The sequence below is a fragment of the Trachypithecus francoisi genome, unplaced genomic scaffold, assembly GCF_009764315.1.
Source record: "Trachypithecus francoisi isolate TF-2019V2 unplaced genomic scaffold, Tfra_2.0 Lachesis_group11, whole genome shotgun sequence".
NCBI lineage: Eukaryota > Metazoa > Chordata > Mammalia > Primates > Cercopithecidae > Trachypithecus > Trachypithecus francoisi.
Window position 1 is genome coordinate 130,106,128 of NW_022681456.1, and position 27,065 is coordinate 130,133,192.

The window sequence follows — 27,065 nt, forward strand, 5'->3', positions numbered from 1 at the left end:
TTGATGGTGGAGAGACACAGACTATTCAGGGTGCTGGGGGGCCATGGGGGAGGCACTCTCCAAGTCAGTGGGGCAACTGGAAGGGTGTTCCAGGCAGAGGGAACAGCGTGTTCAAAGGGTCTGAGACCTGCTGGGAGCAGACAGTCGCTGCATCTCACTGGTGAGGGGGATGAACACGGTGGGAGGTGGGGGCCAGGAGAGCAGAGAGGTCATTCACAGCTTTCTGCGCAATCTGCTCTTTGGAGTGTCACCATGGCTCCGGGGAAGAGGCTGTAACACCCACCCCACAACCCGGACAAGGACCAGAAAAAGGAGGAGCGGAGAGGCAGAAATCTCTGCCTTTGATTGGGTTCCCTGAACACAGACCTAAGAATGACAGAAGAAGGCTTATGGGGCACTCTCAAGAGATGCTCCTGTGAGGAAGTGGGGAGGGCGGGCCTGGGAGAGGGAGACGCTGACCCCCAGTGCCCTTGCATCAGGCCCTGCTGCTCCTTCGCGGAGCTCTGGGTGGGAGAGCGCCCCTCAGAGGTCTTCCAGGGTGAGGCACGGTGAGCCTTGGCCTCCCACTGGCCTGCAGCTGCCCCTGGGTAAAGGACACAACTGTGGGTAATCAGCTCCCTGCGCCCCGGGCCAGTTTCCAGAGAGGATTCAGCTGTGAGCCATCAGTAGCTGGGGAGGGTGCAGGCCCTGACGAGGAGTTCCCGGGGCAGCCCTGCCTTCCACACCCACGCGGCCCTCCCCACCGCAGGCTACTACACGCAGATTTCAACGCTGGCGGACACCCAGGAGAACGTGATGGAATACCTGCACGTGCTCAGCCGCCCCATGGTCATCAACCACGACCACGACATCATCTGGACAGAGGCCTACATGGACAGCAAGGTGAGCCTGGCAGCAGCTCCCAGCTAGAGAAGCCCAATCCAGAGTTAGGGACCCCAGGGAGCAAGAAGTGACTTCTTGGATCAGGAGAAGGGTGGGCCTAGCACCTTAGGGAACATTAAGAAGGGGTGGATGAAGCCGCTTTTTCATGCTTTTCCTCCTCTTTTCCTGACAGCCCTTGGCCCACTAATGGGGCCACTGCCCATATGCTGCCCCAGACCCCCAGCAGACCTGCCCAGGGTGCTCTCCACGGACAGGGTCCCTGCTCCAAAGTTGTTCCTCCCTCCTCCCCCACAGTCCTCGCTTCCCTCATCATCCCTGTCTCCCACCCACCCGGGGGAGAAAGGGGTCAGATCAAGAATGGACATCAAAGGGAGAGCTCCAGATGGGACCTTTCTGGGGAAGGGAGACAGACAGTTCTGCCACTTCTCAAATCCCCATCACATAGGCAACCACCTGCTTCAGTGATGATGTATCAGGCTGGGCTCTAGAGAGACCCGAAAAGAGTGGCTTAAATAAGATAGAAGTGAATGTCCGCCTTGGGTAAACAAAGCCCAGAGGTGACCACAAGCTCTCTGGTTGTCAGGGGCCCAGGCTCCTCCCTGCTGTCCCCTTTGCTGTCCCAGGGATGTGACCCTCATCCTTGTGCTCAGGAGGCTGGCGGAACATGAGTCAAATGAAACCACATTTAAGCCTCAGGCTGTGGAGGGGGCAGCAGGAGGCTTCGCCCCTGTGAGGGAAACTTGCAGGGACTCTTGCCAGAACCCAGAACTCACCTCTCACTGGCCAGAACTTAGTCCCTGTGCTGACAAAGGAGGCTGGGAATGCAATGGCCAGCTTTCTTCTGACTTGCTCTATGTCCGAAGGCAGTGGCATGCTTACCTCCACCTGTTAATAGTAGACGTAAGCCACCTGGCCAAGTTTGGGATGAAAAGCTCATTAATCTACTTTAAAGGGGCTCAGCCAACAAGGCCATGCCCAGCGCATGTAATCCGACCATCACCGACTGCTGCGGAGAAGGGACGAGCTGGCTGCCTCTGGGCAGGGCTCTCCCTCCCTTGGCCAAGTGTTTGTAGGGCCCTGTGTGTCCAGGTTCGATGAGAGAGAGGTGGGTGGGGAGAAGGAGGACAGGAGGAGGGGATCTTCTTTGAGCTATCTTCCCGTGAACCCTGGCACCTGTGCTTCCTCTCCATCACCTGTGCATTCATCTGCCTGCCTGGAGCCAGCCCAGCAGGAGGGGCCAGGGCTCTGGTGCTCTGTGTGGGCCTCCCTTGCCTGGGAGTGTTGTGGTCATGCCACAGGAGCTGGAAAGCAAAGGCTTTTGGAACCTTGAAATCCGATGAGAGAAGCTGGGCTCAGGCCATACCTGCTGAAGGTGGCCTGGAGTGTTGGGTGTGAGTTTGGCAGAAGGTAGGTAGAGGCAACCACGGCTTCCTTGTGTGCTGTAACTGATGTCAGACGGTGGTGCTAGGACGTCCTTCGCATTCTATGGACAGCCTGACATTCTGGCGCTCTCTTACCTCCACGCACACAGACGAGGCCACAGTTCACGGTTTGATCTTCACTTTTACGTCTGTCCCTTTTACACCTGTCTCCTGAGGTGTCCCTCAGGAGAACCACCCTGTGCAGCCAGTCCCTACATCTCCTCTGTCTTCCTCCTTCCCTCTCCTGGCCCTGGCTTAGGAGTCCCTGAAGTTAAGAGTGACCTGCAGATCTCCCGGACCCACCTTGGAACCCTCTGAGAGGAGGATGTCACTCCCCTGAGCCCAGGGCAGGTGTCTGCCCTCCCAAGTGTGTCCAGAAACAAGAGTGCAGGGACAGCTGTGAATGGACCCCGCCCAGGCTGAGACATGTCCTAGGGAGAGCAGGCCACAGGGGCCTCCAAGAGCCTGGGAGCTGCTTCCTGGGAGCCAGGGACAAGCTGGCTTCATGCACTCCTAACTCAAGAAGGAGAATGGAAAGCCCTCATGTAGCCCATGGAGATGTGTCCAAGCTCAGAAAACAATTAGATGTCATCATGGTTCACTCTCAGAAAATCTTACTTCTAACTCTAAATTGAAAACTCAGAAGAGGTGAGAAAAAGAGACATGGTGGCCAAAATGTGCTTCCTTCTCCAAGAAAGTCAACTGTGGACTTCCATAACTCAGCAATCTCCTTTAGTTGATCTCATCCAAGGTCGGACTTATGATACCTCTCTTCCAACATGCTTGTCGGAATCCTACCTTTGTTATAAAGTGGGGCACACGTGCAGAGCCCCTTTCAAATAACTGGAGGAGCCAGCACGGCGAGCCCAGGCAGTCAGGGTGGACAGCCATCTAGAGGTTGGCAAGGGTTTTGGCTGTGGTGTTGAGAGTGGAGACCATGTGGGTCTGACCGATGAGCTAGAGATGGCTCCAAGGGCCGCTACAGCTACACCACGGCCTGCACTTGCACTGCCGTTCCTTGGGGTGTGCTTGTGTTTCTGGGTAGCTCTGGGTCAATGTCCTCCCTTTCACCTGTGGCAACCTTGAGTCCATATCAGAGGTTTCTGGAAAGCTGGTGCTGTGCAAAGCCTCTCTATTTCTGGGCAGGTGCAGATAGGCCTGTTTCCTGGGTTCGCGCTCAACACTCGGCCTGGGCCTCCCTGAGACAAGAGAGCTTAGTGAATGTGCTTGGGGCAGGGTCATGGGGCTCAGGACCCCACTGAATGACATCAGCCTGGTCCTCCCCTCCAGTCCACCTCTGGCCCCCAGCATTCCTGCCAACTCTCCTTTTGCAGAAAAACCCTCATTTGGGATTTCCTCCTTCCTGTGGGAAGGTGACTCTGGATAATTGATGCAGTGACCGTGGGTTCTCTGCACTGGGTGCTCTGAGTACAGCAAACCAGTGGCCCTAGGCTACGGCTTCTGACCCCTGTTCTCCCCTCCCTGACAGCTCCTCAGCTCGCAGGCTCAGAGCCTAATGCTACTCACCACTGTGGCCATGCCAGTCTTCAGCAAGAAGAACGAAACGGTGAGTGGCTGCTCCTAGAGAGGTTGTAGCAGGGATTAGAACCTGGGGCCGCAGTGGCATCTTCAGACCAGTGATTCTTGACTTGGCTGTGCCTCTGAGCCACCTTGGGAGGGTTTGAATGCAGATTTCCAGGCCTGTCCCAGAGTAGCTACCCCAGACTCTCCTGGCTGGAGGTGGGCTGGGGGTCTGTGATTTTCCCCAGACTCTCCTGGCTGGAGGTGGGCGGGGGGTCTGTGATTTTCCCCAGACTCTCCTGGCTGGAGGTGGGCGGGGGGTCTGTGACTTTCTACAGCTTCCCCAGTGACTCTGCTTGCTGGCTGGGAGTTGTTTTGCTGCTCTGCAGTTGGGACCCCTGCCTTGGGGATGTAAGGCTGGCGGGTTGCCTGCCAGCCTTCCTGCAAAGCCATGCCTAATCTGCCAGGTTGTACAGACTCTAACTTGTCTGTAAAGGCCTCTGGTGAGGGGATTTCTTGAGCCTTCCATCCTCCATCTGGTCAGGAAATGTTTCATTTCCCCCCATGTTTCAGGCCCCATATGCTTCAAAGCACCCATGAATTATGGTCCCTAAGAACCCAATAACTTCACCCTCTGCTGTGAAGATTAATATTTCATTTAACTTTGGATTCCATTTAAATATTACAACTTAAATATTAATACCGGGTATTAATCTTCCTAGCAGCTGGTTTTGCTCCTGGGACCTCATCTGATAGAGTCTAGATTTTTATTCCCAGCCTAGAATCTAATTGCAGAGGAAGAACCACTTAAAGCTTAAGTGGCTTCCTCTTCCAAGCTCTGGACAGGCCCGGGATCCAGTCTAAGCTTGTGAACAGGGAAGCTGCGTCTCCCCCATTCCTTGTGTCTTTCCTTCCAGCGATCCCATGGCATTCTCCTGGGTGTGGTGGGCTCAGATGTGGCCCTGAGAGAGCTGATGAAGCTGGCGCCCCGGTACAAGGTGAGCCTGGGTCTGTTCCCCGTGGGGATCACAGGTTCCCCAGGAGCGAACTCCCTCCCCCGTGACGGGAGCCTCTCTCCAGGCAAGCCAAGCCCAGAGCTGGGATGGGGCCTCTCGTCACCGCCCAAGAAGTGCAGGTGCTGAGCTTGGGAGCAGCAACGCGTGCCCCTGGGTCCCTTTCCCACCACGAACTATGACTTGCTCTGTGGCCTTCAGTAAGTCCTTTCCCTGCCCAGTGTCTCAGTTTCTCAGTCTGCTCCTCCATGTCACACAGTCCTGCTGTGAGTGTGAGTGCGATTTCATCATCAAAGTACCCCGAACATGTGGTGGGAAAGAAGTCGGTGATAATATGTATTATGATGGTTGCTATAAACAGTCAAGTTTGGAAGGGACTCCTCAGTTAATGGATGGAGGCATGGCACTGGCTCAGTTCTGCTCCTGTTGAAAACTCTCACTGCTGTGAGCTGCCATCTTCGACTGTCCTGTGGCCCCCAAACCCCTGCCCAACTCCAGATGCCCAGCACAAACAGCAGGCCTAATGCCCCTTCACCCTGGACTCTGGCAGCTTGGAGTGCACGGATACGCCTTTCTGAACACCAACAATGGCTACATCCTCTCCCATCCTGACCTCCGACCCCTGGTAGGTACAGACCTTCTTTGCCTTGGGATCCTTACTATATGGGATTTGGGGGTAATTCACAAAAACGATTAAAACAACAAACACACATTGGGCTCCATTTAGGAACCCAGTGGGTAGTATGAGAAAAAAAAATGTATTCGAGTCATGGTCCCTGTTTTCAAGTTGTTTGGAATCTATCAGAAGAGACAAGGCAAAACCATGTGAAATGACTGATGAGTAGGCCAGAGAGCACGTAATGAAGTGTGCAGTTTTGAGGCTGAAGAGCCTGCAGGGCCATTAGTCACATCTGCTTGGAGTCTCTCAGAACTCTGGGGGCCTGTGAAGTTGGGTGAACAAGGAGCTAACCATAGAAATGGCAGGAAGCCCTCTCCTGAGCAGCGCAGCTTAGGATGCGTTGCTCAGTGCTCCTGGCCCTCCCAGCCCTCTCCACCCTGACACAGAGGCTGGGGTATTTTCACATGAGTTCCACTGAGCATCTGATGGCTGAGGAAGAAAGTTGCATTGTCTTATCCGAAAGCTCTGCCTTCAGGGTTAAGGAGCTAGTCATGCACTCAAGCACTATGCAGCAATAATGACCACAGCTCTCAATGTGATTGTTGGGACGGAGGGAGCTAAAGTTCTAGGAGAATCGTAGCCCTTTGCCCTCTACCAGTCTTGTGGTGAATAACACATGGCAACTGAAGACAGACAGCAGAGCACCTTCCAGAGAACTTAGGGTCTCATCTGTCCAGGTGTCATTTGGAGAGGTCAGTCTAAGCCACACTCCATTCATTCCACTTGGTTCAAATAGACACTGAATATCTGAAAGGCAATGATTAACTATTTAAGGCAAATTCTAAGGGTTCTGAATAGAGAGAGATCGGGGCACACTGGAAGCCACTCTGTTCACACTGTCTTTCAATTCAGGCCCTGCTGGGCAAGCATCTGAACCCATACCACGTCACTCCCTTGTACCAAGGGGTTCTGCAGGGGGCAGCCCCAGTGCCAGCAAAATGACTCACTAGGGAAATAATATGCTGATTCTGGAACTGACTTGTAGAATTGAGGGGTACTGATCAGAAACTGCCTGTCCCCATCTATGTGCTTTGGATGAATATAAGGCTTCAACCAGTTGATTGACAGTGTGGACCTCCTCGTGCCTGACCTCATGATGCTGTGAAGAATGCTATAAACCGAGGCTTATACTCTAATTAGGAAAACCAGACTTACACAAATGAAACAATTAGGGAATAATACCACACAGAACACTGTGACACAACAAAAGATATAGTAAAGCCAATGTAATGAGTTATCTGAGGAAAGCACTATCAGGAAAACAATAGTTACGTTTGAAAAAGAAAAAATAAGGAGGATATGCCCAGTAATAAATGAAAAGAGCCATCCCATTGGACTGAAATCTTTCCATGTCAGTGCCCCATGTAGGAGTATCTGATGGAGTAGAATTGTGGTTTTAAAGTGAGGAGCTACAGATGATCTTCAGGCTTTGTCAGGATTTAGGAGATGGCAGTGGAATGTTAAGCCCCACCCAAAGGAAACAGATCCCACGTAAAAGATGGCAGGGCAGGGCTGTTTGATGAATATGGTCATTAATAAGATCAAGAAGCATGATCCAGGCATGGGAAAGGGGGAAAAGAGGGGAAAGGGGACCCTACAGATCCCCTGAACAGGCAAGAAATCGGCATGATACTTCCCCGAAAAAAGCAAGCAGACAAAAAACTGGCGGAAGCAAGATACACAGTGATAGGGGACCAGAGCTGTCCAGGCATCTGCTGGGGGCCTCATTTGGCTCAAAGCAGACTTGCTAATTAATCCTTAATTTACCTCAGTGATAAACTATCCTCTTTCCTTTTTTGGTTGGGGTTAATAAACTAAACCTGGGAAGTGCTACAGACATAATCATAGATAACTTGATGACATCTGTCTTGGCTTCAGAGAGAGAGAAGTCAGGGCCAGAAAATAATGACACTCAGCATGTTGATTAATGACTGTATGTCAAGTTGAAGGGAGGTCTTTATTAAACACTGATCTGTCCTTGTCCCTGTCCCATTCAAATATTTTATCACTAAGATGAAAATGCAGAAGGCAGATGCCATAGAGTCTGGAAGGTATGGTTAATACATTAAATGAGAAAATTCGTATTCAGAAAGCATTCTTCTAAAACAATGGGCTGAAACTAGCAAGATGAAATGTATTAGGGATGCACGGAGAGCTCTGGGAAATACTCAGTGCCCAAGCACACAATTGTGAAGAGGGATCTGATGGTGTGTCCCATGAGGAGGACCCAGGGGACTGAACTGTCTGAAATCTCTGCCTGAACTGCCAGGTCCGTGTGGCTGGCCAGGAAGACAGCAGAACCACAGTCAGGCAGCAGTCAGGCCCCCTGATGCCTTAGTCCACAGATCACATCCACGCCACACTGGTCAGACCCCATTTGGAAGGTTGGCTTTTGTCCGGGGAACTCCATTTTAAGAGTGACATTGAAGACAAAGTAGAGCATATTCAGAGGGAGCTGAGGCATCCGCACACCGGGCAAACTCAGTTGGAGCAGTGCAGTCTTAGGCGTGACACGTACCTTTGGAAATCCCAAGGGCTGTCAGGTGGAATGCGTTCTATGCAGCTCCAGGGGAAAGAAGGAAGATCAGTGGGTGGAGTCACAGGGAGATGGATTTCCGCTTTGTATGAGGAGGAACTTTCTAACAATTACGGCTGTCCAAAGCTCCAACAAGCTGATCCATGAGATAGGGAGCTCCCTGCCATGGGGAAGATTCACTCAGAGGCCATGAGACCATCTGTCATAGATGTCAATAAGGGGAGCTCTGTATCAGGTGGAAGTTTGCCCAGATAACCTTAAGTAATTACTGGATTGATTGATTTCTAAGGAATCCTTTGTTTTTATGAATATACCTGAAAGGCTTTGTAGAAGAGATAAACTTGACCAGGTCGTATACTAACCACACGTTTTTCTTCCTAACATGCCCACTCCAGTACAGAGAAGGGAAGAAACTAAAACCCAAACCTAACTACAACAGTGTGGATCTCTCCGAAGTGGAGTGGGAAGACCAGGCTGAATCTGTGAGTGGGGAAAATAGGGGGAAGGGAAGCTAGTTTAGCTCTGCATCCAACTAAATAGGTTAGCTGTGTGGCTGTGAGCTTTGAGGTCACTCTGTTCCTGTCAGGCAGAACAGGTCCATCCCGGAGCCTTTCCAAGATCAAGCCACAAGCAATGCCTAAAATGAGCAATTCTTTTAACAACTATAAAAATATAACAATATCTTCTTGAATCACAAGGACTACTGAGGCCGGATGAGATCATGTGTATAAGCTGCAGAGTTTGAGTTTTAGTGATGTTTTGGCCTGGCTTTTGATCGCAGTATCTCATCCTAGAGGAAATTGTGTCCCAGCAACTTGGCACTCTGTACCCCAATGCATCAGTCCACTTGGGAGTGGGATCTTGGTGAATGCCTGAAATTATGAGCTAGATGGAGCTTAGAGTCAGGTCCATCTTCCCTCCTGGTATCTCTCTCAGAGGACAAAGGCAAGAACCAAAAATGTTTCTGGGGATCACCTCTAATCTGATCCGAAGAACTCCATTCTTTCACCCTCGCCTGTGAGCCAAGGAACTAATGTCATTGTCTTTCCTCCTGAAGCTGAGAACAGCCATGATCAATAGGGAAACAGGTACTCTCTCGATGGACGTGAAGGTTCCGATGGATAAAGGGGTAAGGAGCTAGAAACAGAGCCAGGGCGTGGCCTAGGAAGGCATCTTCGTTAGTTGGGTTTGGAGTAGTGACGAGGGACCTGGACTTAGCCTAATTATAGCTGAAGAGTTGAGTGCTTGCTGCACCCTAATGGGGGTCCATTAGGGAGCACACCCAGGGTGTGTTGGCCCCGGAGAAACACCTAGCCAGGGAATGAGAGGATTGTTCATGCAGCGCTTGGCTTTTGGGAGACCGCTGAGCTGGGTAGAAGGCTGGCCAAGGCATTTACAGCTCTTCTTTCCTCCTTATGCTGTCTGCTACTGGCCCTTTTGTTGTTTATAATGAAAAGGGGGAAAGTGACAGCTAATTTTGTAAATGGTAAGCAGCTCTTGTGAAATGTTATACAGGAAGAGTTTGAAAATATTCACTATTCCCTGCAGCTGATTTTCATGCACTGTAACCCCAGATAGTTAGGAATCAATGCCCTCATAATCCCACTACTATCTTTACAGCCCTGTGCATCATTTGTGAAAGATCATTTCATCTTCTCACTTAAAAGGTTCCAATGTGTCTACTGATTCTGCATTGTCCCTTGACATATTTACAAATGTCACCTCCTCCCTCACAGCCACCCCCACCTCCTCCTCCCCTGCCCATCTGCCTCAGCTAAAAGAACACAGGCATCTGCCTGCAGCAATTAGACCCAAGTTCTTTCACAACACAGACTTCCATGGAAGCCAAACAAGAAAGCACAGGGAGAGACAAGGAAAAATCCCTTTTAGGCAAGACTGACTTTCACTGGCACCAGTGTTGTATTTTGGTGGCATCTGCGTGGCTTTTTGTAAGCTCTGGGCTGAGAAAGGCCTCCTTCAGGCAGACTGGGCACTATAGTGAGGTCAGACCGCCAGTGGCAGCTGTTCCTTCTCCTGATCCAAAAGAATTGGCCGGGTGTGGTGGCTCAAGCCTGTAATCCCAGCACTTTGGGAGGCTGAGACGGGCAGATCAAGAGGTCAGGAGATCGAGACCATCCTGGCTAACCCGATGAAACCTCGTCTCTACTAAAAAATACAAAAAACTAGCTGGGCGCGGTGGCGGCACCTGTAGTCCCAGCTACTCTGGAGGCTGAGGCAGGAGAATGGCATGAACCCGGGAGGCGGAGCTTGCAGTGAGCTGAGATCCAGCCACTGCACTCCAGCTTGGGCGACAGAGCAAGACTCTGTCTCAAAAAAAAAAAGAATAGAGGCTTCTTCCATAGGTCCGCACCTTTATCCCAGCCAGATTCCTGTTCACATGTAGAGATGAGCTCTCACGTAGCCCAGCACGGTCACAGCACTGAACCAACAATGAAGAATTTCGTATGCTTATGGCACAGGACAGCTTAAAGGTAGATCTGAATATGGCTGTACTGTATCTAATACAGACTGACACACGCAGTGGGTGTGGTTCTCTTCTGCCCTTTCCCCCAGTGCCCAGGGATCTCGTGCTGCTTTTATGCTTCTCAAAGCCTCTGAGGCAGAGTCCTAACCAGTTGCAGCAGGCTGAACTTCTGAAACCTCTGCCCATCCTTTCAAAGTTTGTTCATTGCCACTAATAAACCATCTGGGTTACATATTTGCAATTTCACAAAGGCTTCCTGACATACGGGTGCTTCAACGTAAAGAACGTTCAGTGAGGATGATGATGATCATGACCACAATGGACGTTCCATAGCACTTAGGTGTTCATGTCTTACTGCTATTAGCACAGCTAATAATAATGACAGCAAGTAACATTTATAAGAAACTGGACCTTGCGCTTTCAAATATTCACTCATTGAACACTCACAACCTGAGGGTGGGCCTATCCTATCCCCATTTTACAGATGAGGATATTCAGAGAGGCTAAAAACTTGCCCAGCATCACCCAGATGATCAACTGCAAAGCCCACGTGTAACTGCTCCTAGATCTCCCATTCATAACCACTGCTGTAGAAGGCCTTTTCTGTAGGACTGGCCCTGAATTCTCAACTCTCTAGCCTTAAAGGTTTCCCAAAATTCGCTTTAGCAGAGCATTTCTATTCCACCTTGAACACTCATCACCTTCTCCTCTCCCTCTACCCCATTCTGTCACCACTCAACCCTCCTTCATCCTTCATCTCTTCACCCTGACCCCAGGAGCCTGGCAACGTCCACCAGGGCATTTTGCTGGTCTGGCTCTCACTGCTCTCACTGCTCTGATGTCTTAGGCTGCCACGCATCCCCAGTGTGGCTGCATTTTCTTCACTGCCAAGGGCCCTGTCTCCCCTACACAGCTCTCATAGAGCCATCCAACTGCCCCATGATCGGCCTGCCTGGTGATCTATCCCAGCCCTCCGTCTCAGCTCAGTGGTGCGTCTCAACTCATGAGCTTGTTTCTCAGTAGAAACTGTCTCCAGGTCTAGGTCTAGGCTGAGGAAAGCTTTCTTAAAGCCTTGTGGGAATATCTGTGACTGTTCGAGCCATCCTCCTGGCACAGGACCACCTGCTGTGTTGTTCTCTCCAGGGGATATTGCAGGTATCCTTATTTTCCACAGATCACCAGCATGATTTAGGGCAGGACTCACAAACCCAGAGCCTATGGGGCCAAAACTTGTATTTGTTAAGAAATGCAAATAAGAGAAGCAGACAGGCAGGCCTCTGTGCAGGGGGCTCTGGGAACTGTGGCAAACTGGAGAAAACACACACCATCTGCAGGAGACGGCTAAGACCCATGTTTAAGATGTGTGCAACTAATTCCAAAAATGTTAAAAACACAACCTGGGCCAACATCTAGGATGTTCAACTCCTAAGAAGCCCAGCTTTGGCCGCAGGCCTCCCATTTGCCACTTGGATGGCAGGGGTTTTGTCCCAAATTGTAGACCAGTGCCAGGTGTCACAGTTTCTAACCCATCAGCAGCACGCCGGCCAGTCATCCGTGGACACGGTTCAAAACAAGAAAGCAAAAGAGCACAGCGTCCTGGAGTCTAACCTAGGACTCGTTCTGTTACTCTCATGTTTCTGATCATTTCAAACAATAATTAGCAATGGGGGAGGGAAGAGGCAGACAGAGTGTTCCTTCCTAGCCTTTGCATTCTTCCAGATAAACTGCACTGACTGGAGTCCACATGTGCATATGCACACACACACATCAGTGGCACACGTGCATTGTACACGCATGCCAGTTGCACACACGGGTACACACACCAGTGGCACACACGTGTACACACCAGCAACATGTGTGTACACACACATACCAGCAGCACACACGTGTACACACACCAGTAACATGTGTATGCATGCACACACAGTGGCACACATGGGTACACACATACACCAGCAACACACACACATATACATACACCAGCACACATGTATACACATGCACACATGCACACACATGTACACACATACCAGCAACACACACGTGTACATATGCACACACCAGCAGCATACACATGTGCACACCAGCAACACATGCATCCACACCCGCCAGCAACACACATGTATACACACACACCAGCAACATACAGGTGTACACCCACCAGCAGCACACACAGGTACACACACCAGCACACACGTGTACACATGTACACACCAGCAACACACGTGTACACACACCACACGTGTACACGCACACATCAGCAGCACACATGTACACACACACCAGCAACACACACGTGTATATACACACACATCAGCAGCACACACGTACACGCATACCAGCAACACATGCATACACACACAACACATGCATACACACACACACACCAGCAACACACACGTATACACACACACTAGCAGCTGGCACGAAGAGCAGCTTCGCCTGGTCTTCCTCCAGTGCCTTGAATCCCTGTGCCCTGGATTTCAGGAACACAGGGCTGGAGCACTCTGTGACATGTCTTACACTCTCTCTTTCTCTCTCTCTCTTCCCCTCACATTTCTGTCCAGCAGGACTCAGTCTATTAAAGGAGCAGATTGCTCTGATACCTCTTTACTCCCAGCCTCCTCTTCCAGACCTCTCTCGTTCTCTCTTTCTGTTAACGGAATTCACAGACCCCCTCCCAACCCCCCACACCCCTTCTGTCTTCCTTTTACTTCAGCCTTAAAAGGTGATCTCAACATTCATCTGAGTAAGATGTAGCTTGACTAGACTCACTCTTCAGCAGATAACAATGATAAACTCTGAACAAAATACAAAGAACAAAAATGGAAAGGCACTTGAAAGTGACCAAAAGCAGGCAGCAACAACCCTTGAATCAAGAGAACTGCATTGGGCGTGATACACTTTTAGATGGCTTTTTTCCAAAGGGTACTCCCCAGTCTGTCCGGAGTGCAACAGCTAGAATTCAAGCAGAAGGCTGCAGCTGTCACCGTGAAGTGTCAGAGAACAGAATTTGGGTTTCCAGAGTGTCTGGAAATGAGGAGGGCTAGCCCAAAAGCAGGGAGGCTAGACCACAAATCTGTATACAAACCCCTCTCAAGTTCCTGGCTGACTCCTGCACCCTGCAGACACAGGGAAGCCTCGAAGTTCCCCAGTGGAATATGACACTGGAAAGCCAAAAACAGGATTTCAGAGCAGGATCTCAACACGGGATCTCAGCTCTTGCAAGTGTAGTAGGGACAGTTTGGAGTGTGAGTCACAGAGAGGTGGAGGGACTTGATAAATACCTTGAGATTTCCTTTGAAAGCACAGAAGAACTACACCTTAGGAGTAAAGACTGTCTGTCCTAAGGCCAAGAGATTCACTCTAGGCCTAAAGGTGAGACAGACCCACCCAAACAAAATGTGAATTCAAGCCTCTATACACTCAGTTCTTATCAACCAATCATTTAACTACTGCTTAATATAAAAACACTCTTCAAAGGAAGACAAGAGTATCTATGGCCTACCCCTCAAATATCCGGTATGCAATAAAATTGCTATGACCCAGCCATTAGAATTAGAATGACTTTAGTGCAGACATTGTAACTGTGCACAAGGAATTAAACGAAAAGGTATTCATAATGAGGGAATAGATGGCAAATCTCAGCAGAGAAATGGTTAGGGCTAGGTCAAAGAACAGAGCCTCTGTCAGTGACATGAATGTAGGATTTTATTCTAGGGATTAGATCTTATGAAATTGTGGGAGCTGGTGATGAAATCTCTGGAAAGCTGGTGTCTGCATCCAGTGGTGAGTTTGAAGTCACTGTAGGTCAGCAAGACCAGCAGTTGGGAAGGAAATCTGGATGAGATGTGGAAGAAAGCAAGAATGAACTGGAACTCATGAGGAAAAAGAGGAATCCCTGGAAACAAACTGTAACCCACATCTGTCACTCACCAACACTACCCATAAGGATGGCAGATGACCTGCAGGCAGAGCCAGTGCCCTCCACGAGGAGCTACCAGTGCCCTCCACGAGGAGCAGCCTAGGTCTCAGGGAAACTGGAGGAAGAGAACCAGCAGCAGCAGGTGGCTTTGAATCTGGCTGCGGCCCCATGCCAAGAAAGCACAGCAGTAGGTTACAGCAAAGAGTGGCAGAGCCTGGTATTCTGTGAGGACTTCAGTGTGCAAAACGGCTGCCACTGCACTTCCGTCCATAAATCTCACACATGCTTCTCGTTGGCCGACCCTGACTTGAAACCACACCAGGCATTGGGTCTGGAATTGTAGTTCCAGCTTAGCTACTTTGACACAATACAAAATCATTATAAAAACCAAACAGGAATTTTTTTCTTGCTTTAGACCTGCTTTTCAATTGCGTATATTTAAGGTGCACAGCATGATGAGCAGTCGTCCCTCAGCATCCATGGGGATTGGACCAGGACACCCCACAGATACCAAAATTCATGGATGCTCCAGTCCCTTCTGCTAAATGGTGTAGATTTATGTGTAATCTACACAGTCCTTCCTAGTACATTAAATCATCTCCAGATTACTTATAATACCTAATACAATGTAAATGCTATGTAGATAGCTGTTACACTGTATTGTTTAAGGGATAATGACAAGAAAAAATCTGTACATATTCAGTACAGATGCAACTATCCTTTCTTCTGGAATACTTTTTGATCCACAATTGATCGAATCCAGGGACATGGAACCTGTGGATATGGAGGGCCAACTATGCTTACCTTGATATACAAAGTGAAGTGAAGAGATGACTACAGTCAAGCAAATTACCATACCCACCATCTCATATAGTTACCCTTGCTTTAGCGTATGGGTGGTAAGGACACCTAAACTCTCTGCTCTTGGCCAGTTTCCAGTATACAATACAATAGAGTACAATGAACTCTAGTCCTTATGTTGTACATTAGAGCTCTAGCCTTAGTCATCCTAGATAACTGCAACTTGGTACCTTTTGACCAACATTTTTTCATTCCCTGCCTCCTGCTGTGCTTTCACCTGCTGCTAGTAACCACCATTTTTCTCTGTTTCTATGTATTCCTTTTTTATTTTAGATTCTACACATAAGTGAGATCACGCAGCATTTTTTTCTGCATCTGGCTAATTTCACTTAGCATAATGTACTCTAGGTTCATCCATATTGTAGAAATGGCAGAATCTCCTTCTTTGTTAAGGCTGAGTAATATTCCTTTGTATTTATATGCACCACAATTTCTTTATGCGTCCATCCACAGATACTTCAGTTGTTTCAATATCTTGGCTATCAATGGTGCAATGAACATGGAAGTGCAGATGTCTTTATGAGGTGGTGATGTCCTTTCCCTTGGGTGTATGCCCAGAAGCGGGACTCCTGGGTCATATGGTAGTTCTACTTTTCATTTCTTTAGGCATCTCCATATTGTTTTCCACAGTGGTTGCACCAACCTACATTCCCACCAACAGTGTACAAAGGTTCCCTTTCTCCACACACTTGCCTAGACTTATTTCTTGTCTTTTTGGTAAAAGCCATCCTAAGAGGTATGAGGTGGCATCTCACTGTGGTTTGGGTCTGCATTTCTCTGATGATCAATGATGTTGAGCAGCTTTTCACATACCTGTTGGCCATTTTATGTCTTCTTTTGAGAAAAGTCTATTCAGGTCCATATTTAAATCAGATTATTTGGATGTGTGGGGGATTTTTTTGTTTTTTTTTTGTTTTTTTGCTGTTGAGTTGTGTGGGTTCCTTATATACTTTGGATATTATAAAATATTTGCAAACCATATACTTTATAAGACTTTTATGTCCCTTATAGAATGTGTAAATATTTTCTCCTAATCCATAGGTTGCCATTTCATTTTATTGATTGTTTGCTATGCAGAAGGTTTCTAGTCACTTTTTATTTTAGCTTTTGTTTCTTATGCTTCCAAATGAAAACTTTAAAACTGAAAATTACCATATATGAGATGAAAGCTTTACTGGATGGGCTGACCAGCAGGTTGTAGAAAAAAGGGACAGTGAACTTAAAGATAGATCAATAGAAATTATCCCATTTAAAAAAACAGAGGGAAAATGGGGGAAAAGACAGAGAAAGAAACAGAACTTCAGCAACCTGTGAGATGGTATCCAGTGGTCTAATGACATGTTCTTGGAACCCTAGAAGGAAAGGAGAAAGACTGAAGCAGAAAAAAGTGTATTTGAAAAACCAATTGGCAAAAATGTCCTGAATTTGATATAAAACAGCAATCTACAGATCCGAGAATCTCAGCAAACCCCAAGCAGGATAAAAAGACAAAGAGAACCACACCTGGATACTTCATAGTCCAGCTACTAAAATTCAAAGGTACGAGAAAATCTCCAAAAAAGCTAGAGGAAAAAAGATGCGTTACATAACGAGAAACAATAAGACTGCCATCTATAAGAAACAACAAAATAACATTGTTAAAGTGTCCAGAGAAGAAAAAACTGTCAACTCAAATTTCTGTAGAAAGAGAAAATACCCTTCAAAAATAAGGATAATGTCTTCAATAAGGACATTTTCAGGCTGGGGCAGTGGCTCATACCTGTAATCCCAGCGCTTTGGGAGGCCAAGGCATGAGGATCACTTAAGCCTAGGAATTTGTGACCAGCAACCAGCCTGGACAACATAGGGAGACTCCATCTCTACAAAAAAATACAAAAAAAAAAAAAGGAAATTAGCCAGGTGTGGTGGCATGCGCTTGTAGTCCCAGCCACTCAGGAGACTGAGGCGGGAGAATCACTTGAGCCCAGAAGGTTGAGGCTGCAGTGAGCTGTGATCATGCCACTGCACTCCAGCTTGGGCAACAGAGTGAGACTATGTCTCCAAAAAAAAAAAACAAAAATACATTTTCAGATAGAAGGAAATGGGTTTCATTACTATCAGACCAGCAGCAAAAATGCAAAAATGCTTCAGAACATTCTTAAGGCTGAAATAAAGTGACATCAACTGGAACTGCGGTTTACAAGACAGACTCAACCATACTGGAAACGATAAATAATGTGGGTTAATAGAAGACTATATTTTATTTATTATCTTAATTTCTCAAAAAGACAACTGACTATTTAAAGCAAAAGTGTCGATGTTGCATTGTGGGGTTTGTAATATATGTAAGTGTGAAATATATGGCAACAATAGCACATAGCAGAGTTATCTCAAAATTTTAAAGTTAATTTGACATTGAAAAAAATTAATCAATCCGTGCAATTTATTACATTAACAGAATAAAAAAGAAAAGACAGAGGGTAATCTCAATAGATGCTAAAAGAGCATTTGGCAAAATTTAACTAAGAACAGAAAGAAACTTCTTCCCTCTGATGAAAGGCATCTATGAAAAACCTGCAACTACCTTTTAATGGTAAAATACTGAACACTCTCGCCCTAAAACTGAGAACAAGGCAAGGAGGACTTCTCACCACTTCTATTCAGCCTTTCACCGTACCTCCCAGCCACTGCAGTAAGGCAAGAAAACAAAATAAAAGGCACAAAGACAAGGAAGGAAGAAGTAAAACTTGCCTTCATTCATGGACAAAAGTATTGTTTCCATAGAACATCCCAAGAATCTATAAAGCAAACACTAGAACTAATAGGTAAGTGTAGTAAGTTCACAGAACACAATTTTATAAAAAATAATTTTATTTGCATATATAGCAGCCAACAGAAAATGGCGTATATTTGGTCCGGGAATGCCACCGTCCCTCAGGCCGGCCCTCAAGCCAGCGCCCCGCTGCCGCCAGCCCATGCCCCGTCTCCCTGCACCCCAGCTCCCCTCGTCTCCCGGGCTGATCCCTCTCGCGCTGTGGAGCCCCCGGCTGCCCCTGGTGCTGCTGCTGCCAGGCCTCGTGCATGGCGCATACACAGTGGATGCGGTGAAAAGGGGCAAAGGGACAGCCTGCATAATGGCCAGCTTCTCTGCGGCCTTCTTGATGAACTATGACTCCAAGATGGCTCTAAGCACGTGGCCTTTGACCTGCCATCAAATGCAGACAGCAGCCCTTGTGGTAAAGAGAACACCTCGCACCCCCGGCTCGTGATTGGTTTTGGAGGAGGACAGGCACTGACCTTCCATTTCACAAGAAATGCAACACGTGACAGCGTCCAGCTCACGAGTTTTGTTTACAGCTTGTCAGACACACACATTTCCCCCAGTGCAAGCTCCGAGGAGATCAAGATGGTGGAATCTCTACCAGGTATCAAGGCAGCCAGGTCGGCATGACCAGCGAGACCATCAGGCTGCGCGGTGCCCCCATCCAGGCCTAGCTTTCCAACAGGGAATAAGATGTAACTACGTTTGTGGGTCAAGGGAGCAAGACGCGCCTTCCCCGCCAGGGCGCCGAGAGCCGCTCAGTCCCCGCGCGGACGGGTGCAGCGCCAGCGGCTCCCACGGGGCCTGCGGCCGAGCCTCACCCAGAGCGGAGGGACCACACGACGGTGACCAGACTGTTCAATATCAGCCTGCGCAAGACCTCACCCACCTGGGCGCAGGGTCCTGGGCTTCCAGTGCCGGATGAAGGCAGGTTCCAGCCGGATTTTCCTACGAAGAATCCAGTTGAATACGAGTCTTCCTGACGCCAGAGACCCCACTTTTTTGTTGTTTTTTTGTTTTGTTTTGTTCTGTTTTTTTTTTTTTTTTTTTTTTTTTTTTTTTTTTGAGACGGAGTCTGGCTCTGCCGCCCAGGCTGGACTGCAGTGGCCGGATCTCAGCTCACTGCAAGCTCCGCCTCCCGGGTTTACGCCATTCTCCTGCCTCAGCCTCCCGAGTAGCTGGGACTACAGGCGCCCGCCACCTCGCCCGGCTAGTTTTTTTGTACTTTTTGGTAGAGACGGGGTTTCACCGTGTTAGCCAGGATGGTCTCGAACTCCTGACCTCGTGATCCGCCCGTCTCGGCCTCCCAAAGTGCTGGGATTACAGGCTTGAGCCACCGCGCCCGGCCTGTTCTGTTTTTTTGAGACGGAGTCTTGCTCTGCCACCCAGGCTGGAGTGCAGTGGCCAGATCTCAGCTCACTGCAAGCTCCGCCTCCCGGATTTACGTCATTCTCCTGCCTCAGCCTCCCGAGTAGCTGGGACTACAGGCGCCCGCCGAGACCCCACTTTTAAAGCTGCCAACGACTCCCCACGAGCACTGCAGGCCGCCATGGGCCGTTCCTACAAGTGCGAGGCCGGAGCGTGTCCGCGGCACGAGGCCATTTTCAATCCACATATTCCCAGTGTGGGGCCAGGCTTTCAGGGTGGAAGGCAACCAGGTCGGATCTGCGGAGGAGCGTCTGCTGGACGAGAGTAACACGCTGATCCCCATCGCCGTCGGCGGCGCCCTGGTGGGACTGGTCCTCCTCGTCCTCATCGCCCACCTTGTCGGCAGGAAGAGGAGTCACCCGCACGGCAGCAGGCACAGAGCTGCAGGGGTCTCTGCTCATCTCCCCGGGCGTAGGGTTCTGAGGCCGAGGCACACTTCCTGGCAAACGTTTCTCAAATGTGCTTCATCAAATGTGATGTTCATCTTGCAGCGTTTGCTATACACAGCAGAGTAACTATGGAAATGACGGTGTAAATTTTGCTAACTGGGTTAAATATTTTGCTAACTGGTTAAACATTCATATTTACCAAAGTAGAACTCTAAGGGAGGGTGGGAGTGCTTCTCAAAATTGGCACTGGCTCCATTGTCATTCGACTTTAAAATGTCCAGGGTTAGTTTCTTTAGTCTTTACTGCACTCAGATTTAAACCTTACAAAGGGAAAGTCTCTGGCCTTCACGCTTAGGAGCCTGAAGGTCGGCTCACTGTTAGGCTGACATGCTCATGATATTACAGACAGTAGAGAGGGAACATCCTAAGACAGAAGAACTCCAAAGATAAACGGGCCTGGCTGCCTTTTAAAGATGAACTGAAGCACTCCGAACATTTATCTTTGGACAGGATGGGCCTGGCCACACAAGGCTGGCAGCCACGTTCCAGCGAAGACACCTGGTGGCATGTCCTCGGGCGTTTCTGAAACTCTGCCACTCAAGGGCTGGCACTTTTTAATATAGGAAAATGGGGTTTTTGTTTGTTTGTTTTTTGTAAAGTGATTTTCAGTCTTCTGTTGACATTCAGGGTGATCCTGTTTCTGCGCTGTGTACAGTGTTGGATAGATGCTCTCTCTACTGAAGTGTCTGCTGTTTACCTTGGGAGGATTGTACACAGGCTTGGGAGGATTGTACACAGGACCAACTCACATAATGCATTGCCTATAACAATGCTAACAAAAAGTCTCTTTCTTTAAAAAGGCAAGAAAAAAAAAGAAAATGAAATATTTTAAAGTTCCAATGACAATAGCATCAAATAACATAAAAAGCTTAGGAATAAATTTAACAAAGGTATATATGACCTCTACACTGAAAAGTACAAAACATTGCTGAAAGAATATCAAAGAAAAAAATAAATATAGAAAGATATAACTATGTTTATGGGTTAAGATCAGTATTGTTAACACATTCATTCTCTCCAAATTAATCAACACAATCCCAATCAAAATTTGAACAGACTTCTAGGAACAGACAAGCTGGTTCTAAAATTTATATGAAAATGCAGAGGACATAGAATAGGCAAAATTATCTTGAAATAGAAGAACAAATTTGGACAATTCACAGTATCTGATTTCAAAACTTACTGTAAAGCTACAATAACCAAGTTGGGTGGTATTGACCACAGAATAGACACAAGTCAGTGACCTGAACAGAGAACCCGGAAATAACCCACACATATATTATCCATTGATTTTTCAATCAAGACACCTCTGCAAATCCCTGGAGAAAGGCAATCTTTTCAACAGATGGTCCTAGAACAACTGAATAAATGTATGGGGGAGGGGAATCATTGAGCCATAGGCTCACACCACACACAAAAACTCATCTGATGAATCATAACCCTCATTGTAAAAGCTAAAACTGTGAAGCTTTTACAAGAAAAAATAGGGGAAAATCTTCTTAACCTTAGGATATGCAAAGATTTCCTAGACAAAAACACAGAAAGCACTAAACATGAAATAAAATTTAATAAACTAGATTTCATCGAAAGTAACAGCTCTGCTCCTCAAAAGGCACCAATAAGAAAATGAAAAAGCAGACAGACTTGTATCCAAAATACATGAAGAACTCCTACAAAGCAATAACAAAAAGACTAAAACCCAGTAAAAAAAAATGCTCAGAGTACTGAGCAGACACTTCATAAAGGAAGCTGTGCAAAGATGCTCAACATTATTAGTCATCAGGGAAATGCAAATCAAAACTACGAGATTGAGCTGAGCATGGTGGCTCATGCCTCTAATCCCAACACTTTGGGAGGCCAAGGTGGGCAGATCGCTTGAGGCCAGGAGTTCGAGACCAGCCTAGCTGACATAACGAAACCCCGTCTCTACTAAAAATACAAAAATTAGCTAGGCATGGTGGTGGGCAACAGAGTGAGGCTCTGTTAAAAAAAAAAAGAAAAAAAAAACTGCAAGATTCCAGTTCACCCTCTCTATAATGGCTAAAATTTAAAATACTAATAACACCAAATACTGGCAGCGATGTGGAGAAATTGGAATTCTCAGACATTGCTAATAGGAGTATAAAATGGCAAAGCACCTCTGGGAAATTGGCAGTTTTCTTATAAAGGTAAACATACATTTACCATGTGATCCAGATTCCATTCCTAGGTTTTTACCAAGAGAAATGCAAGCACATGTTCCAGGATATTTATAGTAGCTTTATTCATTGTAGCCCCAAAGTAGGAAAAACCAAAATATACCAAAATATCCATCAATCGGTGAGCGTAGAAGCATACTGGGCTGTGTCCACACACTGGGATAGTACTCAGCAGCAGAAAGGAACAAACTACTAGACACACAGCAATATAGACAGATGCTGAAAACATTATTTTAAACAAACAAAAAAAAAATGTTTGTGTGTGTCATACCGTAAGAACAGGCAAAACCAATCTAGGGTGACAGAATCCAGAACAGAATTTGCTTGTGAAGGAGTGGGATGGGATGGACCAGAAGGGGTAGGCAGAGAGACTGGAGAGGCAGTTCTGTATCTTGACGGAGTGGTAATCACATGGCTGGATACATGTAATTATGTAATACATGTAAGATCTGTGCATTCCACCCTTTTCTTCAATTAAAAAAAGATAGGGCGAGCACGGTGGCTTATGCCTGTAATCTCAGCACTTTGGGAGGTCAAGGCGGGCAGATCACCTGAGGTCAGGAGTTTGAGACCAGCCTGGCCAACATGGAGAAATCCTGTCTCTACTAATAATACAAAAATTAGCCAGTCGTGGTGGCGCATGCCTGTAATCCCAGCTACTCTGGAGGCTGAGGCAGGAGAATTGTTTGAACCCAGGAGGCGGAGGTTGCAGTGAGTCAAGATCGCGCACCACTGCACTCCAACCTGGGTGACCAGAGCAAGACTCCATCTCAAAAAAAAAAAAAAGGTAAAGATAGAAATATGATCTCCAGTTCTGACACTCAAGCCAGTTGCTCCTTGGAGCACAGGACACCCAACTCCCCCAAGACATCTTCCAGGACGTCCCATGACTGCTGCAATGGGGAGAAGCTACAGAGAGGGTCTGACTGGGCAGAGGAGCAGGAGGGCATTGCCAGGGGATGGGTCCAGTTTTGAGAACAGTGCATTCTGATTTGGCATAAAGCCAGTTTCCTAGAGAAAGCAAGGCTTTTGTTGCCATCCTCTCCCTCTGTGTCCCTTCTGGCACCTCACTCCAATTTCCAAAATCAAACAAGGAAAGTCAGAAAGAAGTAAAGGGAATAAGAACAAGTCCTGGGCCAACTGCAAAATATGTGCGTTTCCCAATGACACGAACTTGTGTGGTGGACAGGACAATCCGCAGAACCTCAGCACCCCAAATGCATCCTCACGGAAGCCTCATGCAAGAGAGGCCATGGACAATCCTGATTTACAAATGAGAACACGAAGGCTTAGAGAAGTGAAGTAACTTGCTCAAGAGCTCACAAGTCAAAAGTGGCTGAGCTGGGCTTCAATCCTGGCTCATCTAAGCCCAGTCAGGCCCTTAGCCACTTCTGTACTACCTGATGTCCTAGTTTATACAAAGTAAACCAAGGCTAAAAGCTGGCAGCTCTGAAAGGAAAAGGAAGTTGTGAAAGGGTCCCATGGCCCGGGCACGGATGGCAGTGGAGGGAGAATGGTGTGCCCCTTCTCCCTGGGCGTCTTTGAGGGCAAGGAGGTTTAAGTGGATTGTGTGTGTATACATTGGCTCCAGAAGTTCTTAGCACACACTGACAGCCCCAGTTTCAACCCTCTGGGAACCCTGGAGTCATGGTCTACATTGGCACTGCCCAGTATAGCCACTAGCCATATTTGCTAAGTTTAAATTTATGTTAACTAAAATCTGAAAATTCAGCTCCTTGGCCACACGTTTCAAGTGCTCGATGCTGCTTAGGGACTACTGTGATGGGAGTGCAGGTCCAGACCTTGATCCTGAAATCCAGGCCATGCCCCAAAGGGCTGCAATTTGCTGCATCGAGAGGATCTGCCTATGGGTGTCACTAGGATGAGGTGTGCAGGGGGTGGTGAGGGAGGAGACAAGAAGGCAGGGGACTGTACAGTGGCTCGATGAAGACCCCAAGAGCCCTGGGGAGGAGGTGGGGGCTGGGGGCCACTCTTCTCTGCATAAGCACTCTTTCCTTGTCTACTCTTTCAGAAGCGAGTTCTTTTCCTGACCAATGACTACTTCTTCACGGACATCAGTGACACCCCTTTCAGGTGAGGGACACAGGCTTTATTTGCAGGGGGTGGGGGTTGAACATGAATACCAGCAACTCATATTTAGTTGGCAATTTTGTGGTCATAGCAAAAGACCCAGGTCAGCATTCAGGAAACTTGAGGTCTAGACCTGCTTTGCCAGTGTAGCCTAGAATGCAGGTTCCAGAGCCAAACTGCCTGGACGTGAACCCCAGCTCTACCACTTACAGGCTGTGTAAGCTTGGTCAAGTGTATGGTCTGTGCTCTGCTCCTGTGGGCCCCAGGTGAGCTCTTCAGTTGCTGTTGTTACTTCACTGTTCCTCAGCGTTTTCTCAGGCCATTTCCCAGAGGGCAGTGAGCCCTGTCTCTGAGAAGAGGCTCTGAGGTCCAGCGCTCCCTGCTTTACTGATGCGTCACCTCTGCCTCCTACAACTCTCTTAACAGGCCTTTGAGTTTCACTTAACCTCTCTGTGCCTTAGATTTTGATCTGTAACACGGGGGTAACAATAACAGCTGCTTCTTGGTGATGTTGTGAAGTTAAGTGATATCATCCATTTAAGATCCTAAAGCAGTGAGAGGATCAAATTGGAAGATCTCAGGTTCCATGCAACTATAGAAATATTTGACTCTAGGTATTAGGCAGATTAGGAAACAAGTGGCCACTACCTCTGAATTATCTGATTTCTCCATAAAGCCCTGGTTCCCAGCCCTGACTGCTCATTGGAATACCTGAGGAATTATGTGAAGTTGCCACTGCCCAGGCTTCATCCAAAACCAGTTTTTTTCGAGACTGGGTCTCTGTCTCCCAGGCTGAAGTGCCATGGCACAAACAACTTACTGCAGCCTCCACCTCCTGGGCTCAAGCGATCCTCCCACCTCAGCCTCCCGAGTACCTGGGACAGTATAGGAGGGTGCCACCACATCCCACTAATTTTTTTATTAAAAAAAAATGTAGAGTTGGGGTCTCGCTGTGTTGCCCAGGCTGGCCAGACCAATTTAATCAGAATTTCTGGGGGTAGAGCCCATGCACTCACATCTTTTAAAGCTCTCCAAGAAAGTCAGACATCCAGCCAAGGCTCAAAACCGATGTTCAGCTGGAGAGGAAGTCGCAGCAGGACCCTCCAGGTGGGAGAGGGAGATCCTGTTTGCAGGACGCCCTGTGCAACAGAGACTGTTCTACATTTCAGGGGATCCCTGTGAGGTTCGGGATGTCCCTTGATGAAAATGGGAGCTGAGAGGGTTCTCAGTCTACAGAATGACCAGGGTCCTGCTTAGGAAGGGAGGCTGCTGGGAAAATAGAAGCACTGCCTCCGTTCTGGAGGGGACGGCTGCGAGGCCAGAGGCAAAGAAGGGGGCATGAGGAGCACACCACTCGTCAGGGATACAAAAAGTCCCCACACCTAGTGTTGGTGAGGGCAAAGATGAGGCCGGGGGGCAGGCCAGCGTCTGCTGCTGCTGAATGAGTGCCTTCTCTTCTCTCCCCACAGTTTGGGGGTGGTGCTGTCCCGGGGCCATGGAGAATACATCCTTTTGGGGAACACGTCTGTGGAAGAAGGTGGGTCGGCACCAGGGGCTGAGGGACAGTTAAGTGGAAAATAAGGGACTCTCACGGGACACAGGGTCAACCCCAACCAGAGCCAGTGTGACAGCCTCCCTGCTCCCAGGCTCCAGAGCAGCCTCTCAGAACAATGCTGCCAGGTGGAGAGGGGTGTGTGTGTCCCTGGCTCCCAGGGCATGCAGGATCTGTGGGTCAGTCATCAAACCAGCAGAGCCTGAGGCCTGCCAGCCACACTGCCAGGTTGCAGGAGGCCTTACTGGACTAGGAGGTCCCTCAAGGCAGTATGTTTTTTAAACAAAGCTGAAACTCACTGAGCGGCTATTTCTACAATTGGGACACACACTCATGAAAGTGGGGGAGCATCACCCTGAATGTGGACTCTGGTTTCAGGCCTGCATGACTTGCTTCACCCAGACCTGGCCCTGGCCAGCGACTGGTAAGTGAGGAGTGAAAAATGGGAGGGAGATAGGTGGAATGTTTTGAGATAACACTGACTTTCCTGGGTTTCAGGATCTACTGCATCACAGATATTGACCCGGACCACCGGAAGCTCAGCCAGCTAGAGGCTGTGATCCGCTTCCTCACCAGGGAGGACGCAGATCTGGAGTGTGAGTGCTGGCCACCCACTGAGGCGAGCTTTTCCTCTGGGGCCCTGAAGCTCGGGACTTTGCCAGGAGAGGTGGGAAGACAGGGGGAGGCTGTTGCACAGCCCTATCCCAGTAGCACATGGATGGCTTAGATCAAACAGGGAGATTCCCAAAGAAAAAGGCATAGCCATCCTTATCACAGGGCTAAGCTGGTATTTAAGCACCCTTGGAATTGTGGTGACATGTATGGATCCCCAGGTCAGGGACTGGGATCTTTTTCAGCCTCTATCTACCAAGCTCTGTTAAGGGTCAGAAGAGAGCACCATTCAGAGTCTGTCAGTTTTTTCCCTACCACTGTCTAGAGGTGGACCTCTGGGCAAATGGCTGCCACTCTTCACCAGAAGTCCTTATCTCCACAAGGGGAGCATTTGGCCAGATGACTCAAAGACTGTGGGCTGTGTTTTTTAAGCCAGTTCCTCATGCTAACCTTGCTCACCTCTTCCAGGTCTAGGAGCCACAGGTGCTCCTTGTCTTGCAGTTGTGACACTTCAGTCTCTGCTCCATGGTCCCATGGCCTTCTCACCTGCACTAATGCGAGTGGTGAGCTCATTAGGCCACATCCTTAGCTTGTTCCTCCTTCTTTCTCTTT

The 27,065-nt window shown here is 48.3% G+C and overlaps 1 protein-coding gene across 1 annotated transcript in view; it reads left to right on the forward strand.

Moving 5' to 3' along the window:
- The window catches only part of CACNA2D4 (calcium voltage-gated channel auxiliary subunit alpha2delta 4), a 128,507-nt gene that overhangs the window by 35,846 nt on the left and 65,596 nt on the right, over positions 1–27,065 (forward strand). The window contains exons 13-22 of the mRNA XM_033223267.1: positions 749–882; positions 3,793–3,870; positions 4,742–4,822; positions 5,388–5,462; positions 8,448–8,534; positions 9,110–9,181; positions 24,231–24,292; positions 25,759–25,826; positions 26,220–26,265; positions 26,340–26,437. Of these exons, the coding sequence (XP_033079158.1) occupies positions 749–882; positions 3,793–3,870; positions 4,742–4,822; positions 5,388–5,462; positions 8,448–8,534; positions 9,110–9,181; positions 24,231–24,292; positions 25,759–25,826; positions 26,220–26,265; positions 26,340–26,437 (801 nt within the window). The remainder of the gene's footprint in view (positions 1–748; positions 883–3,792; positions 3,871–4,741; positions 4,823–5,387; positions 5,463–8,447; positions 8,535–9,109; positions 9,182–24,230; positions 24,293–25,758; positions 25,827–26,219; positions 26,266–26,339; positions 26,438–27,065) is intronic.